Source organism: Pholis gunnellus (assembly GCF_910591455.1).
Source record: "Pholis gunnellus genome assembly, chromosome: 12".
NCBI classification, from domain to species: domain Eukaryota; kingdom Metazoa; phylum Chordata; class Actinopteri; order Perciformes; family Pholidae; genus Pholis; species Pholis gunnellus.
In genome coordinates this window covers 19,532,656-19,553,322 of record NC_136539.1, presented here as the reverse complement: position 1 = coordinate 19,553,322, position 20,667 = coordinate 19,532,656, and the positions used below count along the sequence as shown (strand labels likewise).

General features: G+C 40.4%; 1 protein-coding gene across 2 annotated transcripts; it reads right to left on the bottom strand.

Moving 5' to 3' along the window:
- Nucleotides 1-2,495: 2,495 nt before the first annotated feature.
- LOC306703662 (abl interactor 2-like) lies at nt 2,496-19,637 on the bottom strand (the record flags this gene model as incomplete). 2 transcript variants are annotated; one of them, XM_079169697.1, is made up of 10 exons in its annotated part: nt 2,496-2,671; nt 2,865-3,047; nt 3,135-3,215; nt 3,388-3,552; nt 4,911-5,035; nt 6,950-7,102; nt 9,573-9,676; nt 10,470-10,646; nt 13,562-13,729; nt 19,521-19,637. In XM_079169697.1, 10 exons carry the CDS (start codon nt 19,635-19,637, stop codon nt 2,496-2,498), a joined length of 1,449 nt encoding a protein of 482 aa, XP_079025823.1. The 2 variants fall into 2 exon arrangements, with proteins under 2 accessions (XP_079025823.1, XP_079025824.1); XM_079169698.1 differs by lacking the exon at nt 3,135-3,215.
- Between the last annotated feature and the right edge of the window lie 1,030 nt (nt 19,638-20,667).

Sequence of the window (20,667 nt, the reverse complement as noted above, 5' to 3'; positions counted from 1 at the left end):
CAGAAGTCACACTTCAGATACGTGTGAATCCATTTTAAATATGTTCTGGTGTAGTTTAATATGTACTGGTCAACACGTCAGTGGATGCTTAGAGGAAAACTCATCTGATCCTTTAAATTAGAGCAAAATTAATATAAGTAATAATAGGTTAAGTTCTGTTTAGCTACACGTAAATGATTCCTACATTTTATGCAACTTTTCCTACTTTAAAGTTAAATTAATCTATCTTATCTTAATGTCAGTATTTTTTGGGTATCAGTGTAGAGTTAAAATGTTCAAAGACTGAGCTGTGTCCCTTTAATATAATATTCTTATGCTTATGTTTCATTTCTCTTCCAAACTAGAGGTTTAGATTGTCAGGTTTGAGTTATGTTCTTAGACATTATAGTGAAAACTGCAACTGTAAGACCAAACACTTTATTTTTCCTTTGATGAATTTTACTACTAAATCTTCACAATCCAAAAATAATAGTCTTCCTCTACGCCGACCACCAGATGTATTTAAGGTAATTTATTGGTGGTAAAATGCTTCATCACCTCCACACTAACACACAGAGGCTCAAGTTACAGACTTCACATAAAAGACGGATGTGTGAGGAAGCTGATGATGATGAAGATTTATGGCACAAATCCTACTGAAAACTGTTAGTCACAGCAGGATGACTTCCTCTTCACTCACACGGCTTCACTGAGTGTTATTGTTCTTCTATTGAAGTTGAATGAGTTTAACTCTTTTGTGACACTACGTGCTTCTTTTTCCAGAGGTTGTTTCTACTTTATTGATAGATAAGATGGAGGTAAGGCTCTTGACAAAGTAAAATGTTGAGATATCTGTTAAGGCAAAGGTCAAAGGGAAGTAAAATATAAATAAAATAAATCCTCCTTAAACACCGAAGCCACTGATGTCGTGGTGTGTAGGCGTAGCGGTCAGTTACAACACTCTGTAAGCTTTTACAATATTAATACAAAAGCAGGTGAGGTTGACGTGAAGGAGGAAGAAGATGGTAAAAAGTGGAAGGAGGAGGGACAGTTATTGGGGGAAACTTAAAAGATAAAATGCTTATACTTCTTGTGCTGAAAGTAGAATAAAAGACGCGTCACTGAGAGTTTATGGCCGGTTAGGAATGATTTCCTGATAAATCCAGACCCTGAACTCACTTCTGTCCATAAATAACCGAAACATTCTGGCAGGTTCTAGACTTTTTCTAAATTTGATGTGAGTGATATTAGCTTCACTGTTTAATCTCCTGCAACCATATTACATTTGGGTTAAGTTACTGCTAACATGACGTTTCCTGCTGCTGCTTCACATTGAAAGTCATCAACTGGTGAAACACGGAGGGGCTTTTATTGTGAAGCAGTCACAGGAAACACGATGTGTTTCTCACTAAACCAGACAGAGAAGACCAGAGAGAGTCTGTAAAAGTGCTTCAGAGGAAGAAAGACGGGGAAGAAAATACAAAGAAAGAAAATCTCTGAATTTAGTGTTCAGTGCTGAAGTGTTTCCTTTCAACTCTGGAATCAGACTCAGCATATGTAATATATTTGTTCTTGTTTCCTACGTGGTAATATTAAAAATAATCTAAATTTTTCCCACCAGGGTAAAGACTGTGAATGTCTTCTGTTGGGTGTCGCGGTGAGAGTAGCAGGGGCCAAACCTACGGAAGCCCAAAGAGGACATAATGTAGTGTACATGCAATTATTGTTTTCTTTTGATCACAAAAAAACAAATCATGGCCTGAACATAACAAGATCTGTTTTCCTGTAAACATAAAATGATCATTCCATGATTGAAAGTTGAGGTGACAAAAATATTAATTTCAATGTCACGAGAAGGAACGTTTTCACAGCTTCTTCCAGAGTAAAGAAGACGTGTTTAAATGTCTCCTTCAAAACGGGGTCACGCACATTTTGTCACGAAGGATTAAGATAATCATTTTGTGATTTGAAGAAAACAAACTTGTTGTGTCGACATTTATACACATTTCCTGTGATCAAAGGAAACTTCTCTGATCATTTTGTAAAAGAAAAGAAATGTTGGATCCTTCACACCGAACACATCTGCAGTGAAACTCACACCGAACAACAACATTAAGCTGCCTGAAATGCCTCTCAGTTCTCCAACAAGAGACCTTATTAATACTTATTAATACATAAACTGAACCAGCAATAAGAGACCCCTAAATACAAGGCCTATTGGCTAGAAAAAGACAGATGTAGCTCAGGAAGCCGAACAAAACTCACTTACAGCTTCTGATTCTGTCCAATAAACTAAAGTCACATTAAAATATTAGTGAAACTACGAGTTTTGTTCACATGCTCTGATTTGCTTGCGATTGATTGGTGCGACTCTAAAGGAAAAAACAAAACAAAAAGTAGCCGAGTCAACTTTCCCCCTCTAGTTCAGATCCGAGAAGCTGAACTGGAGTGAGACGACACATGTCCGGAGACAAACAGACTGAACAAACAAGGAACAAAGACACTCCTCTTGGTCCTCAGTCGGCGTAGTGCATGATGGACTCCACATAGTTCCCAGGGAAGAGGCCCGTGGTCTCGTTCATCACGCCTTCGTACCACCCGTCCTCGTTCTTCTTGATGACGTAGATGATCGCTCCTTCCTGGAACGACAACTCGTCCTCCTTGTCGGCTGCGTAGTCGTAGATGGCCACCACTAGAGGGCGACAAACACACCATTATATCATTAATAAGAATCAATATGTTCTCTATGTTCTTCTATTGAATGGCGTTAAGGAGAGGGGAGTGCCCGAAAAATGTTTGAGTAAGGTTACACATGATCATGTCTATCCCTGTCCCACAATGCAACACTACACTAAATGTAAGCTGGTAGTGTACGGTGTACGTACCTTTCTCGTGGTAGGTTCTGGGGGCCCATGGTGGGTCTTCCTCAGCGTACGGGTCGCAGTACTCCACCACCGCTGAGTCCTCCTCTTCGTGTCCGTCCTCCAATGGCTGAGGACTAAGGAGGGGCTCCTCGCTCCCTGATTGGCTCTCGGCGGCTGGGTGAGGGGGAGGAGGGACGTCTGAGACTGGAGGTGAAAAATACATTTTACAGACTCACACCTAAAACCTCCCAAACAATATTACAATACGAGTGAAGGAAACTGAATACTTACTGGACTCCTGAACTCGAGCAACGAAACCCATCAGAGGAAGCTGAGGACTGAACTGGAGGAGGGAGGGGGGCGGGGGGGAGGCTGCCAACACACACATATCAGAGGCAATTTACATATTGAGCTTTAAAATACACAAATAATCAAATTCTGTCTGATTCCCAAAGTATTCAAGATGAACAAATAATGAAAATGACCAAAAAGGACCAGTTCACCCGCCAGGCTGAACAAGACTGGTGTGTGTCCCGGGACATACCTGGGCTTTCGTTGTAGTAGGGACCGCCGTTGACCTCGTTCTCTGTTACGATTGGCTGGCCAGTCACAGAGGGGGGGCGGCGGTACGGCAGTGACCCCCCCACCTGTTGAGCCTGCTGTCGGGGCTGAGGCCGGTTCATACTGAAGAACTGAGGGACGATGGGGCCTGACGAGGTTACAGAGCAAGTTAAGAACTGGTAACTAATACATTTAAAAAGAAAAGATTTAACTGTTCCTTTTGGCTGTTTGAACACTCATCAATGAAAAAGCAGGACGCGAAGATGAACAACCAGCCGAATGAATCAAGTGGTGACAGAATGAGTTTTGAGAAACAGCTGTTTGTTGTGTATTCAGTGAACAACCTGAAGCTACAACCTGATAATGAGATGAGCAGCAGAGTATATGAAATGTTGATTAAAAATGTATCTGACACACTGAAATAATAGCTGCAGCACACTGACACTACTCCCAATACTGGATGTCAGTATTATAAAGTTGACTTTTAAAACTACTGATCTCATATGAATTAAAGTTTTTCTGGGAGAACGTGATCGAAGATAGATCGAGGAGATAAAAGATTTGATTAGAAAATAAGTAATTTTTTAAAGCAAATATACCAAAAATGTGATGATTTTCTGTTTTGTATCCTTATAAATAGAATATCTTGGGGTTTTGGACTGTTGGTCGGACAACACTAACATTTTTTTTTTTACATTGCAAAAACTAAAAAACTAATTGATTAATAGAGAACATAATCAGCAGAGTAATCAGTTATTAACAATAAAACTTAAGTTGCAGCCCTAATAGGAACTCAACCTCATAAGAACATCATATATGTTAATACTCAAACATTACAAGATTCACTTTTCATCTCTACAATGTAATAAAAACACAACAGAGAAAACAGATGAACAGTTTCTTGGTAAGAAAGTGGAGAATGGAGGAAGGGAGAAAGCAGGCGATGGAGGTGGTGGGGTCGTTGGAGAAACTCACCTTCGGCAGGTGATGAGGAGGAGGAAGAGGGGGAGAGTGGAGGAGGAGGGGCAGGAGGAAGGAGAGGAGACACCTCTCCAGGAAAAACAACCGATTGTACATCGGACGTGCTGGGGGCGGGGTTAGAGGCCGGAGAAGTGTTGTTGGGTGCATTTGATTGTGGGTTCGGTGGAGGAGGTGAGTCGGTGTGTTGCGAAGATGAGTTTGGTAACAAGGGTGCGTTGGGTTGTGTTAAGGTTGCGGTGGAGGAAGAAGACGAGAAGGAGGAAGGAGTTGGGGAGGGGGAGGAGTTAGGAGCAGTGGAGGAAGAGCTAGCAGGTCCAGTAGTCGGGGAAACTTCAAAGACGAAGGGTGGAAGGAAGGAAAAGAGGGACGAGATAAGCAGGAAGGGAGTGAGAAACACAGCTGGAAATATCTCAAGCAGCGGTTGCTACAAGAAGACATTCAAACATCAGGTCCAAAACATAAGCTGTTCATGTGGTTACACATACTGTTGAGTGTGGATGTGTCTGTGTCCAGTGTGTGTGTTACCTGGGAAGGTGGAGGGCGGGGAAGGCGTCGGCACAGCGATGGGAATGCCCACGCTGCCGCTGCCACTGTTCTCCCTGCTGCTGCTCCGACTGCTGCTGCTGGGATGGCTGCCTCCACTGCTACCACTGCGATTCATGGCACACACAGAATTAAAAATATATTTGTTTCTGGCTTTTGTTTATCAAAACATATTTTCCCTGAAATAAGGTCCCATGCGGGACACCAGGAAGGGGAGGGACTTTGCCTCTCTATTGAGATTCAGCAACAACGTGAATGTCACTGAACAATAACCAATTTGATTTTGACGTTGAATTTGACTCATTTTAAAAAGGACGTAAAGCAGATAATGAAGATTAAGAAAGGAGAAAAGAGGATGTTAGAAGCAGAAAGACAAACTGATGAAGACAATAATAAAAGACAAACAGACAGAAAGGAAGTCAGCTGCCTGTAGAGAAAGAAAAAAAAGGATACAAGCAGAAGCGATGGCTGCAGGAACAGCAGCAGTGAGCCAAGTTAATGTCGGCACAGAAGCAATGAAACAACGATAAGCCACAAACACATACTCTGATTGGCTGGAGGCTCCAGATCAGGACAGACAAAAAGGTGGAGATTGGATGGAAAAGATTCTAGAACAATCCGTCTTTTTCCATCCAGAGCACCAACAAAGCCCACACAGTTACATAAAGTGCAGAAAATAAAACTGAAAATGAATCTATGAATGAGAAGAAAATCAGTTAGTTGACGCTGTGAAGATGAAAGCAGAACGTTACTCCTCTGTGTTCACTCAGCAGTGATGCTGCAACACAGTGACGGTCACTGCTGGAGGCTTTAATACATTTGTACGTTTTTATTTAAGAGCTAAACAGTTTGAAGGTTTCACATTTCTGCTCTGGATTCACAAACTTCTTCTCAATACGGAGCTGGAGGAGATGCTCAAAAGGAAATTTTGTTTGTCAGTAAATTGTACCATCTGTACCATCTATTTGTGAGTGTTTGTCTTTGTAAGCAAAGTAGGAAGAAAGTTAAAGATGTTTTTGATCGTTAATGATCAACTAGTCAGGGTTCACTGCAGTAACCATGTCAAATATTTTCGCAAAGCACAATGCTGCATTTCAAACCAACCAAAACTATAGTAACTCGCTGAGCATCACTGCTGAATAAAACCAGAGGAAACACGGGACAGCAGCAGATTTTGTGATGAAGTTTAGCAATGAAGTCAGAAGAAAGGTGAGAACTCGTCAGCAAAGTATTTAGAAAAACGCAAATCGCTCCGATTATTATTTTCTTTTCCAAACTCATCAACAATGCACAGAGATGCTTGAGAGCACAGGTCCAAATCTTATTATCGTTACCACTCTTATGTCTGTACGCTGAATATGAAGCGACGGATAGCATCTGGTTAGCTTAGCTTAGCATAGCATACAGCCTAGCTCCGTCCAAAGGTTAACAAAATCTGCCTACTAGCACCACTAAAGCTCACACATTAACATGTTAGATCTTGTTTATTTAGTCTTTATGCTTCATAAATAAATGCACAGAAACTTTCCTTTAATAGGATTACAGTACACAGTATTACTATTTATCAACCCGTCTCTCCTGGTGTCACCTGCTTGTGGTTGAAGTTACCAGTCCTGAGCTTTTTTCTGTGGCATTGTGACAGAAATGAGCCTCCAACAAATCCAAAATATTTGTTCATGTTCAGTTAGCTGGCTAAATGGGATGAGATCAGCCAAGAACAAAAGCATTAAGTAAAGCTGAGAGGATGCGTTTCATTATCTTCAACACATCTGTCGGTCTAGATTGGAACGAAGCATGTTTGTGCAACTTCAGCGAGACCTCATATTGCATTGAAGAGCGGCCAAAATACAATCAGTGATCCCAAACTAGACATACAGTTGTGTTGAATATCTGCCTTTTTTTGTAAATGAACAAAGAGGCAAAAACAACATCAGAGTGGAAAATAGAAAAAAGCATTAGAGTCGAAGGCAACGCTCTGAAATCCCATTCTGGCAGCCATGTTTACACGGCGACCCGGCTACCTGTATGTTCGGGGTCGATGGTTGAGGGTGGCAGTGCGGGCCGGACTAGGAAGCTGTCCGACGGCCACATTGTTTCTGGTGGGACTGGAGACATAATCGTTGGGCACCACGGGGGGGCGCACCGGCTCCAGTGTCCTGTAGGGGGAGTTCTTCCTGTACATGTAAGGGGGGTAAGGGTGGAGACGGGGTTAATGGGGGAGATATTTACGAATGACAAGGTCCAGCACCATTGTTGCGTAACACTACAAACCATAATTGGTGATTTCACATGAGCAATATTACACATTTCCTCACTGGTTTAAAGTGGGGCAGATGGAAAAAGGCGACGTTACAGATTCCTACTTTAATAAGATTTAATCAAACATGTCAAGTCAGCCTGGTTAATAATGTAACTGTGGGTAAGGAGCCACAGGAGGGCGCTGTAGCTCTAACATGTAGTAGCACCAGCTCAAAGAGTAGACAGTGTATTCTAGTATTAACTGTCAGTCACAATTAAATAAAACATGACATTAAAAAGTCATGGATCCTAAGGTGGTTCATATGTAATTAAAGGATAGTTCTACATTAAGTATGGGCTGTGATTTTGTCTCCCTGCTGTCAGAGAAGCGGAGAAATCGGTTACGGTTTAAAAGGTCAGGATGTATTTTTAGAGGATTATGACTCCTCCAGCATCACAAACTGTAGAGGATAACGACAACTGAGCATCATCACAGAATGAAAACCAGACTAAAGACAAACAGGAGTAAGTTTGATTAGAATTACTCCCAAAATCAACACAAACAATGTCGGTTATTGCAGGAGAAAGAAGCACGAGCATGGTTATTACTCTGCAATATGACCAGTTACACCTTTGGGTGGCATAATGTGCATACAGCCAATAATAAATAATTAAATTTTCTGTCGTTCAATTATAAAACAAGTATGCAAATACAAAAACAAGAATTACATAAGAACAGAACAGATATAGAATGAAGTGTGAGCGTGTTTCTGGGGTGTTGTTGGAGTGTGTGTGTGTGTGTGTGTGTGTGGGTGTGTGTGTGTGTGAGGACAGAAGGACTTGAGCTGGTGATTGCAACGTGATGCCAACACACTGCTGTGCGTTTGAGGGACTTGGCGCGTTAACGACAGCTTCAGTTCCAACAAAAGGGTGAGCTGCTTCCGTTTACTCTTTCCAACATACTCAAAACACGCTCTCTTCTTATTCTATAAATTACATTTTTATTCCAATGTTTCATTCTCTTACATCGTCAGCTCTTACTTTGACAGTTTCAGAAGGATAAAGCTCCTGCCACCTAATGAAGGTTTATAGTAGAGAAACAGCCGGCTGATCAGCAGGTTACGTACAGGAAACAGGAAGGAACACACCAACAGGAGGGCTTAGGTGGCACTACACCAGCTGACTATACACACCACACACACCCGCACACCCACACAGTTATATAACATACATTGTAAGTGCTGTATTAAGGATTGTAATGACTTAATGCTCCAACAAAGGAATTATTAAATAAATAGACTTGCTATACTAGTTTATAGCTTGCCTCCATATCTTTTAGCAGTATTGAATTTTAAGTTAATATTTTAGGTTCTGAAATCTATCACGCAAATATGAGATGTAGAATTCTTTAAAGCAATAATTCGACTGTGAAACAAAATGGTGCGGTAAATATATAAAACAGAGCTGCTGGTAGAGGATGATCTTGTTACCTTTGGACATTTTGCCAGGCTAGCTATTTCTTCCTGTTTCCAGCCTTTATGCTAAGCTAACTCATCTTCCACCCTCCACTATATAATATAGTTTGGCCTATTTTTTGTGAGTTTTTATGCAGCCTATGGGACTACAAACCGCATTTGGGTCCACAACCCTGATTTTGTACAATGTCAATAAATGAACCTTGTAACCTGAGCTAACGGGCCACTGGGTCAGAGGAGAGAGAGTGAAGAAGAGAGAGAGAGTGAAGGAAGGAAGGAAGGAAGGAAGGAAGGAAGGCGAGAGAGAGAGTGAGAGAGAGGTTAGAAAGGAGAAGAATGAGATGAAGGAGAAGATGAGACTGAATTAAACAGAAAGGGAAAAGATTGGGAGAGGAAGCAAAATTGGAGATAAAGATAAGTAGAGAGAAGGAGGAAGAGATACAGCTGCGTGACCTAGATGTTTGAGAACACAACAAGCTTTCACAACGCATGACGTTACTCCTCTTCCTCTGAGCACTACGTTTCAGTGTGTGTGTGTGTGTGTGTGTGTGTGTGACGTCATCCCCCTCTGCCGGGTCTAATCTGTAATAAACTCGCCGCAGGAACCCCTGTCCTCCCACAAGAGACAAACACACACAAACTGCAGCACGCCACTTATTTCGGCCGTCAGCTCAAAGAACGACACATCTGGGACTCTGTGAAGGAGGATTTGTGTCTGCATAATCTTCTATTTGCATTTGAAATAAAACATTTAATACAAAATGCTCGCACTATTCACACATTCAGGACCAATGTTAACACAACGCGAGAATCGCAATCACTTATATAAAAACATGAACACAGGAGAACACATGACAAAAGATGCATAAATGTCAGAGTGCGTGTGAGTGTGTACATGTGTGCGAGTGTGTATGTCAGGCTGGGTACGTACCCTAAGGTGCCCTGGCCTGCCCTCGGAGGGCTGGGCGGTTTCTGGGTGGGGGGGTTGGACCGGGACAGGCCCACTCCTAGTTTCATGTTCTGCTGGCCATTCACCTGAGGAAAACACATATTTGAACATGATCGTAATGTCTTTCAAACTACCACATATGTTTTTATTTGTTCTTTTAAATGACTAGGCAGTACACACTTCAACTAGCAACCGACTGGATCAATCTTTCCGTTTGTTCATTACTGGCATTTCTTATAACTTTACTATGGCTATTTTTCCTCCCTCAGTTACACACAAGATCTATTGTCCTGGTATTATGTACAGATGTGTTGTGCATCCTTACCTTGAACCTCAACAACCACTTAATGCATCAACGAAAGCAAAAGGGAACAGGAGGAAGAAGAGGGGAGAAAAGTTGTCTAGAGGTTAGCGTCTGTGCAACAGCATCATGCAAACATTAAAGACAGACACAGATAAAGATGAAGCACAGGCAGACAGAAAGAGATAACGACCTAAGAGTCAGAGGGAAATGATACCATGCAGCTCTCACCGTGAGGACAAGAAAGAAATGAAATAAATCAGAATGACTAGATAATCAATTCCACTTCTACACAGAGGCATTCTACACTACTGCAAAGGCATACTCTACATAATCTGTGAGACACACACAGATGCTAAACTACACTGCACACAAGCATGCAAGTTTGGGATTCCTTCAACTTTGAGCTGTTTAGCTTTAGCTCATTTTCTTCTTAACGTTGCAATTTCTTTACATGGCTGCATTTCTGTCTCGTTGCTCTGTGTGGCACATCTGTTAAACGTGCCACACCGACTAGAAATATCTGTTCTTGTGCTGAAAACATGTATAATTATTTTCATCATCATTATTATTCCCACCTTGACTCCATGTCCAATGTCATCTAGCACGTTGTAGTCAATGGGCTTCCTGATGAAGCGCACCGGTCTCTCTGGATTGGCCGGAGCAACTATTTTATGTGAGCGGGACGTGTTCTTATTGGTGGTCAAGATGCCGATCTCCCGCCTCGCCACCTTCTCTTTGTGAATGTCAACGGTCTGCAAAAGAATGGATTCAATAAAACACAGAGAAAATGAAAATATGTGATTTATCCCACCTGAAATCAAATGATTGTCACAATCCTCTTTACGGTAACAACAAGAATCTACAGCTAAATACTGACTGACTGCTAACATGCTAATGTGTAGCAGGTACGTTTATCAGGTTAGTGTTATTATGCTAACATTAGCTAATTAGCAGTAAACACGAAGTACAGCTCAGGCTGATGGTAAATGTCATTATCTTTGCAGGTATTTGGTCATAAATCAAAGTAATGGACAAATTAAAAAGTCAGAAGACCACCAAAGTTATTACAACCCATCCTGACGGGAAACATCATTTCTACAAACTTTGATCAAATGAAACGAAGGTGAGCTTTTTAGTGTGACCTCTCTACTGGAAAATGACATCTTTAAGGTGCTGAAACATTTCTCAACATTACACTCTGCAGCCGAGAACTTACGGCCACATAAACGATGACATTTTGGTACGAATGGCTTCTGAACGTTTCCTGAGAGACACAGCTCTGATTCTCTTTTGATACAAGCTTGTTGTACCATTGAAGTAACGTTTAAGGCCAGCTTTGATTAAAAAATGGGCTGCATGTAACTACCAACTTCACTATGGTAAATAAATTGCTTCTTACGGTTTCATAATGTCGAAATTGAAACTCGTTTCAGGAGCCCACACATTCCCTGTAGTGACGTCTTCACAGTCTAAATGTATTCACTGTGATAAACGACAGAGAGACACTGGTTCTGTGCTCTCACACCAGATATTTTCGGTGCTATACATTTTAATATGTATGAAAAGCTGCTTTTTTCTCGAGTCAGAACAAGTGTTAATTGCATTTTCAGTGGTGCATTATAAATGATAAATTTAATGAACGATTCTTCTCTTCTAAGACATTTGTTAGCACACAGCAGACCGGACTGGATCCTAAAAGTATCCCTCATTTGTACTGAATAGAGAATGGATTTCAAATCTGAAATCAATTTTGAATCGAATCTTGACCCCAAAAATCTAAATGGAATCTATTTGTGAGATACCAAAAGATTCACACGTCTATTTAAGATAAATGCCTGAAAACTCAAGTGAGATGAGAAAGGTGACCGTTCTGAAACAGTCACCATCACGATGGTTTTTACATTCAAAGCAGGGAATTCCAGCTGTGAAAACATCTATATTACTAGATCATTATACTTACAAATCATTACACACAGGAATTCCAACATTGATGGGGGGCAAGGTGGCCACTACGTTTAAATCAAACATTTAAAAGACACATCCTGCACACATATGTTTGTACCCTTCATCTTACACACCGTTGGCTGATTTCTACAGCATGAAATGCTAAATGGATTATATAAGCTCATCTCAGTTTTAGTCTTATGAGAGGGAGCCTCGTGGCAAGAAACGTTCGCCTACATAACAGATGTGACTGTGTCTCACTGAACTGAAAGCAGTAATTATGACGTGTAATCACAGTGCTGGCTTAACATAACAGAGAGAAGCATCTCATTATTTCTGCATGCAGAGCTTATTCTCATTATACTGAATATTCAGAGGTCTGAGGAGCAGAATGGATCCTCTGTACCACTGAAATCTAAAGTTGTATTCCTTTAAGTACTACTCTGTATAGGGACGGTTGTGTATTTCAATGTTTAATGAATGACAATTCTTCTTTTCCTTCAGTCGTTGTTAAATAATGAATCTCAACACAGAGTGCACTGAGCAACGTGTCAGCTGACTTTGTATGGGTGATGTGTGAGTTTTTTCTAGGAATATGAACGCGGTGTTATTGAAGTATGACAACAGATTTGAGAGAGCGTTAATACACAGTGTGGGTGCAGAGTATTGTGTAATCAGACCACTGGTGATGCTTCACACCTACAGATAGTTTTATTCGTCCGAGCAGCTGACAAACATGAAGAAGAGTCTTGTTTTTCTTTGTCTTCCTAGACTGTGTCCTTCAACATACTGAAGTAAACTGTAAATGTACTCAGTTAGCTGTATGTTAACATGCAAACCGGTGTCCTGGTTTGGAGCCTTATCCTCGTTTTCATTTTATTCGTTCATATTCGTCTGTGTCAAATTAAAAGTGTTTTTGACTCCACATCCATTTGACAATTTGCAGATTTTAATTTTAACTTACATAATAAGCTGCTCCTGAACATTTTAAACCAGTGACCGTTGATTCCACTGGCTATGAAGACAGCTGTCACCAGCAAATGTATTCAGTTATAGTTCATTAACACTGATGCAGGCCAAGAAATAACTTTGTTCATAACCCCAATGAAACACATACATCAAACTCTCATGTGTGCAGAATGCAGAGTGTGAAAATAGAAACACATATTTCTGCACTCTAGACGATTTTCGCTGTTAATTTTCCTCCGCAGTTTATCACTGTTGCATGCTTTGGGATTTTGTAAGTGCAATATCCTCCTGAGATGCAACACTCGGCATGACGCGAAGAACATAAGTGAGACTGCATGCATACATGATTATACTATGTTGTGTGTGCTTTCATCCACGAGTACTCTCACTGTGAATAACAGACCTACACTGTGTCCGTGCTAGTGATTGGTGCACACTGACAGACGTATCTAAGGTTTGAAAAGAAAGTTGTTGATCAATGACACAATATTCTTCAGCATCAGTGGGCCTGTAGACACCTGTGAACAAGGCAATGTGGGCGGGTGGAATTAAAATGTGATTTCTTATTTGTCTAATCTATGAAGTGTTGCTGGTGGGAAGAAATCCTGATTTTTAATTTATCATAAAGAAGAAAAACTGTTTTTTAGACTGATGACTATGATCTTTAGAATTTCTATGACCGAGGGGTTTGGAGAAGTCTCTGTGCAGTATAAAAATAAACCAAACTGAGGCTCCTCTTGTGTTCCCACCAGACCTGTGAAATGTGGTTGATGGAGCTTTCCATGCGGCGGAGCTGCGAGGCCTGGATGTCCAGCATCTGCAGCACATTGTTGGCCAGCGTGTTGATGAGGTAGGCGACACTGGCCAGAGACTGGGTGGTGTAGCTCTTCGTCTCCTCCAGCGCTCGCTCCTTGTCTGCTGACTGTAGGGAGAGGGGAGACAGATTTAGGACGGGGGGGTCACACCGGTGACACCATTTTATTCTCATAGACGCAGAAGAAAAAAAGACAGTAGTGGCAGACAATCAATGCAAGGGATGAAGTACACACATGAGCAAAACCAAGACCCAACATGCTACTTGTATTTTTCTCAAGCGTATTGTCTTTATGTATCAACAGGGCATATCAGGGGTTACCCATAATGCCCTGGGAACAGCTCAACATGACGGGTGATGCCTTAATTGTTTTGCACACTGGCATTATAGCACTATATATATATATATATATATATATATATATATATATATATATATATATATATATAAAAAAGTATTAGTGCATCGAATTAGAACATGAATTTACTCACAGAGAAGAATTTATTCAACAAAAGAGACAAATGCACATTAACTTACTAACCCTAATTAATCCACTTTAACGTCTTAGTCAAGATATGATATCCATGTTTGGTTAAAGGAAACACAATCAGAACGACAAAGCGATCTGAAAATGAGCATCAGTATGTGTGTAACCAAATGTGTGAGTTGTTCATTTGTGTGTCTGCAACATGTATACTGTACGAGTACATAATACAGCAGGGACAGTATAAAAAGACACTGATATATGTGTGTGTGCTGGAGCAAGATGTAGGTCAGGTCTAACTCATTCATGCCCGAGGTTGACAAGAAACACACTGACACCAATGTGTGTATGTCTCTGATTCTCTCACACACACACACACACACACACACACACACACACACACACACACACACACACACACCTCAAACTTAAAGTACTCAATCGGAGCGCTCAAAAGTATATTCAAATACATTTTCAATGCAATTTTATTTGTATAGCCCAATATCAGAAATTCACCTCAGAGGGCTTTACAATCTGTACAACACGCTTGCATCCGATAAGGAAAAACTAGCAGTAGTATAGTAAGTATATATCCAAAGTGGTGATATAGAGGACTGTTGGGATCCACCCACAGCTCGTTGACTCACGCCGTTGGACACGGAGGAGGACGAGATGACTAAATTAGGCTAGAGCTCAAACACGCTCTTGAAAATGTAAACAAAGATCCAAACACAGTCTATGGTGTAACGGTTCAGAAACAAAGACCCAAACCACAACACAAACGGAAAACTTAAGGAAAAGATCTGAATCTTTCACCTCTAATGTGTAGATACATTTTTAAAGAGGTCCAGGTCAGATATAGTGGGACTCCTTAAGTAGAGACGGGGCCTCCACACACACACACCCTTACTTTCCCTTTCACTACTCCCTCTCTTCATCACACCCTCCTCATTACATCTCTTATTTTCTCTTTCTCTTTCCCATCAGCCATCTGATGTCCTATTAGCGGTGACCTAGTTGGAGGGCTGCCTCTCTGGCCCGAGGACAGCGCAGAGCATCAGACACACACACAGTTTTTTCTCAATTCCAGCTAAATGTACGCGGTTCATGTACATGACTAAGATCAGATCTACATAGAATCATATGCACGCTCTGATTCCTCTGACCTCCTTTTTTTAAAGAGGATTCACTCTAACACATGTTCCTGCGTTTGGTTTAGGCTATTTGTTGGTAAATTAATGCTACAACTCCTGATTAAAGCTAATGGGGTTAGCCACACCTCCTGTAGAGGCTCTTAAAGGTGGGCTGGCTTTTAATGTGGTCCAGCTTCAATTTAGTGAAGAGCCACTGTCTCTGAGTTTTGCTCAACATCAACATGTAAAGAGCTTAAAACTGCCTCAAGGTGTGGAGGCAAATTATACGGTCATATGTTAAGCAATTACCATATTTTCACAAAATAAATGAATATGATGGAAAAACAGGCTCCTCTCCTGAAAACAGAATTACTTTCTTTAGCATTTCAGTTTAGCGAAATAATAAATTTACATTACAGTCAAATTAAATTCCTAAAAACACATTTTAGCTGTTTAGACTAATATTTGGTCAAAATTGTGATTGCCAAAAAGGAGAATTTTAAGTTTTATGTATTTTTAGTGTAGTTGTAATTTAGTTTAAGATATTGTTTTAAGTTCCTGTCAAATTATCCACTTAGATGCTGAAAAACAACACGAAAAAGTCTGGGAAACCAATTTTAAAACATGTTCAGCCGAGGTCAACCAGCCGACAGATCCTTGGAAATTCTAGGTTCACGTACTTAGATGTTCCCACAGCAGCGGGACATGGCTGAAAGCTTTAGCAATAGCCAAGTAAGTGATAAAAATAAACCTCAATGCTCAAACAAACATGGATGTTTAGATAAAGGTTGTTTTAGACTTTCCTTTTAAGCATCTTTGTCAAAACACAATAATGTAAAAATACCTTTAACAAATATGTATTGGAATGTAAAACTGTCTGGAAAAAAAATTGAGGCTTGCAAAACAATATTGGTGGCTGAGTTAGAACCAGACCTCTGTGTGTGTGTGTGTGTGTGTGTATAATCTACATCTGCAAATTACAGCCATGTCTGTCACACAGCCTCTACTTACAGACCATGCATGGCAGTGTGTGACAGAGGGGACTCTCTCTCTCTCTGTGTGTGTGTGTGTGTGTGTGTTATAGTAAGATACACCTCATTACTCTGTATAAGTGCTATTCTGTGTAGCTTTGAACCAGACACACACACACACACACACACACACACACACACACACACACACACACACACACACACACACACACACACACACACACACACACACACACACCTTACAAGGACAGGTCCCTCAAGTGCAACAGAAGGTGTTTAAACTTCTAATACAGATGAAGCAATCTACGTTTCATCACATAATTACTACGCGATATAACAGCAAACTCTCTAATTGAAATGAAATGCTTAAATAGAGACTGCTGAGCTGTGAATCTTACAGTGTCTGACACAAGAAGAGGAAACAGAGTTTCAACACAAGATTTGAGCAAGACGCCTTCAATACATGATGAATGTCTTATTGATCTGAGTGGAGTTGTTAGTTTTTGGTTTATTTATTCATTCAAACTAGTCATCTGAAGCTGTACCCCTTTAATGCACCCAAGGAAATCGGGACTCTCTAAACCACATATAAGATAATTAAACTCCTTCAGACAGGCTGTCAACTAGTCAAGTACATTTTTATAGTATTTAAGTATTTAAGATAAGGAAAATCTACCCCCCACAAAAACCCTTTAACAGGGAAAGAAGGGAAGAACCCCCTGAAGAGCAAACATAAAACAAAGTATGAACATTAAAAGAATACTTTTTCTCTAGCTGTGATGTGAAACCGTCATGTGATCTGCTCAGGTTTAAAAACTGCCAAGCTTCTGAGAACAAACCCGTCTTTCCAAAACGCCCCCGCAGGAGCTGTTCCTGGCACCGACACTGAAGGTGGAGGCTGATACTCCTTCAACTGGAAAACCAATCACCATGGTTTCCAAGCTAAAACACACACACACACACACACACACACACACACACACACACACACACACACACAGTGACTATGTCCAGCCTCCTGCAGTGGTACCATGTGTTTTCAATGAGCAGTAGGAGGTCAAGTTACATTATGACTACTTCTGCTGACAGCTAACTAGTACCAGCTGTGGAGGACCCAGAAAGGACAGGGGGGGGGTAAGTCCAAATTAAACAAATTTGAAAAATGATGATTAGACTGATGGATGCAGAGTTGCATCTCGTTTTCCTGCTTCAGCTCCCTCAGCTCAACATCATGTAAAAAAATATGTATTTCAACAACTTGGTTTTCCCGATGTCAACAGTCGATGCCTTAGTACTGAGTTTGTATTATTGGTATGAACAATATCATTAATAGTATAACGATGAGCAGCTGCTCAGCATTAAAAAAGAGATGGCCACAACGGGCTTAACGTGGGTTAACACTGAATCCAAATATTTAGTCCAAAAAACAAGATCAAAAGCTCAACTGTTGGATTATGTAATAGCTCACATCATCTGCTGGCAGCAGGGATGTAGGCCATCCAGTGGGTTAGGGTTAGCCCTGTTAGGCCCTGTTTGGGCATGTAGTATGAACCGGCTAATGAACTAGAAAATAGTCCATTCACAAAGATGGTGGTGTGATGCTGAGAGGAGACAGTTATCAGGAAAGGAGTGTTTGGAGTTATTCCAGTGAAAGGACATGAGGAAGGAACAGTTATTAAAGACGGCAAGGAAGGAAGAAACAATTGACATTTGGAGAGACGGGAACAAGACAAAATAAGGTAAAGATAAAGAAAAAGGGTGAAATGAGGAAAGAAAAAAGGAAAGAAAGAAAAATGGGGAGAACTCATTCCCGAATTATAACATATTCATTTCCAGACTATTCATGCAGCTTGTCTCGTTGATTGACTGCTGCAGAAATGTGACGAAGATGTGGCGATGAACAGGTGTTAATTTAAAGCCAACTGACGAGGAACAGTTGTCCATAACAGTCTTTGCTGCCCCCCCCACACACATACAAACACACACCCACACCCTCCACTAACAGACTACAGAGATGGATGTCAGCCCAGTGCACAGATATAATATATATATATATATATATTTACAGATAAGCAGAGCTTAAACGATTCTGGTCGATGAACAGAAAATTAACACGCAACCATTTCAATAATCCATTTAAATCATTTTTCAAGCAAAAATGCAAAATATTACTCAGCTTGCTTCTTTTTCTTTGTCCAACAAGATAATAAACTGAATATCTTTGGGTTTTGAACTGTTGGTTGAACTCCATTTTCACTATTTTCTGACGTGTTGAACTAAACAATAAATTGATGAATCCAGAAAACGATCGACAAATTGTGGCTGGTATTTACCAATCTGGTGATAAACATCAACATATTTGACTTGACATGTTTGTTTATTTGAGTATTTATTTGGATCCCCATTAGCTTTTACCAGCACTAAAAACTCCTCCTTAATCTACAACAACTGTATGTTAATATAATAGAACATTGATAATAATAATAACTTTATTTATATGGAACCTTTAAAAACAGAGTTTACAAAGTGCTTTGACAGACAAAGCAGCAAAAGCAAAAGGCAACAATAACAATAACAGAAAGCTCAGTGAGACAGTTGATAAAAATAAAATGTTGTAAAATCAATCAATGATCACAAGATTATGTTCAGCAAAATCCCCCAAACTGGTAAAAGAAGATAATGTTCTCACTACAATGAAATCATGATTTTGAGTAATAATCACAACACCACCATGTTGGTTTGATGGTTAAGTTGTAGCTAGCTGGGCCATCCTCTCCCTCACCAGACTCCCTCTGAAACACCTCCATCTGACGAGTCCCTGCTTATCTGCATTCATCACACACCTTCTAGAAGATGAGTCAAGATATTTTAAAATAAAACACAAAACGCTCTTTCATTCGGCATGCATGCAGTAAACCAACTAAAACTAAAATCACGTAAAATATCTACTTTGAGAAACTGAATAACCTAATTACGTATTCAAACAGTCACGTTTCAAAACCAGTAAAAGTTGGATTTCCACAAAAGCAGAGGTGTTTGTCGGAATATGTTGAAGCCGAATTGACTTCGAGGTTCAAGCCGTTCAGCTGTATGATTTAATGATTTGATTAAATTGAATCCGGCGTGACTTTTATCTCTCATCTAAAACCTAACGGTCACATAACGGAGCTTGGTGCTGTCATTCCATCACTCCACTCTCTCCATACCGCCCACTCCCTGCTAGCATTACACCCGATTTTGTCATTTTTAACTTCACGTAGACATCTGGTGTTTTAAATACTAACATGTACCTGGACATAGTTGCTTTCGCAGTACTCCGCTACTCTTTCCAGATTGGTAAAACTGTCCAGTAAAGATCTCCGTCCCGCAGGAATTTCCTCCTCCAGCAGCATTTGTAGCTCCGCCATCTTTGCATGGTTTTACAACTAACGGCTGCGGCGCGCGCTGACTGGATGTATCCCGCTGCCTTCAAGGAATGTGGGCAATATCACAACTCTAATACGACAAAACGGGAAATTGGGAAAATGGGATTTTTTTCTGAGATGTCAACGGAACAGCAGCATGTCAATCGTCATCAATTTTGGCAGTAATTAAGAGGCCTTGTTGGATTCCTTATGGAAACAGCAAATCATGTCTATTAAGTATCTCATTATTACGCATCTTCAACTCTCATCAGTTTAATGGAGCGTTCATGTGAACTTCGTCAAAAGAAAACTGCAGGATGTAAATCAGAGAGGACTACTCCATTGACAAGCTTGACAATTTCCAGTGGTGGAAGTAGTTTTTAAATATTTTTCATAAGTATGATAAATGGACTGTATTTAGGCAGAGACTACCATGCAAGATGCCAACCTTCCAGCATCAGTTAGGGGTTCACCGTCTTGCTCAAGGGTTAGGATTAGACACTCTCACTGGAGGAGAGTTTACCAAAGTTGATGTCAAACGTAAATGTGTAAATGTAGTGCAGTGGAAAGTACAATAATAACTATAAAGTAGCATAAAATGTAAATAATACATTTAAGTAAGAACCTCAAAATGAGGTTCAGGTATTTCTCCCATTGCCTTATTGCAAACCTTTCTGTGTTTAGCAAGAGTGAAGACTACAAATACAACAAGCTACCACTCTTCATTAAAGATTTTACAAACTGTGGGGATTTAATTATAGCTTCATTCTACTTCATTGCACTTCTTAGCCTCGTGACGTTAACTGACTGCTGCAGACAATGTGATAAAATTAAATATTAAAATAATTCTCCTCAGTTGTTTCTTAGAGCAGCAGCGCCATCCTGTGGTCAAATGCTGTAACAACAAAAACAACCACCAAACAACGAACAGGTGATACTGTACATATACTGTATTTCTTTATTTTACAAAATAACACTCAGCAAAACAAAGTGCTAGATAAAATTTTGTACAAAAACATACATTAAATGAACA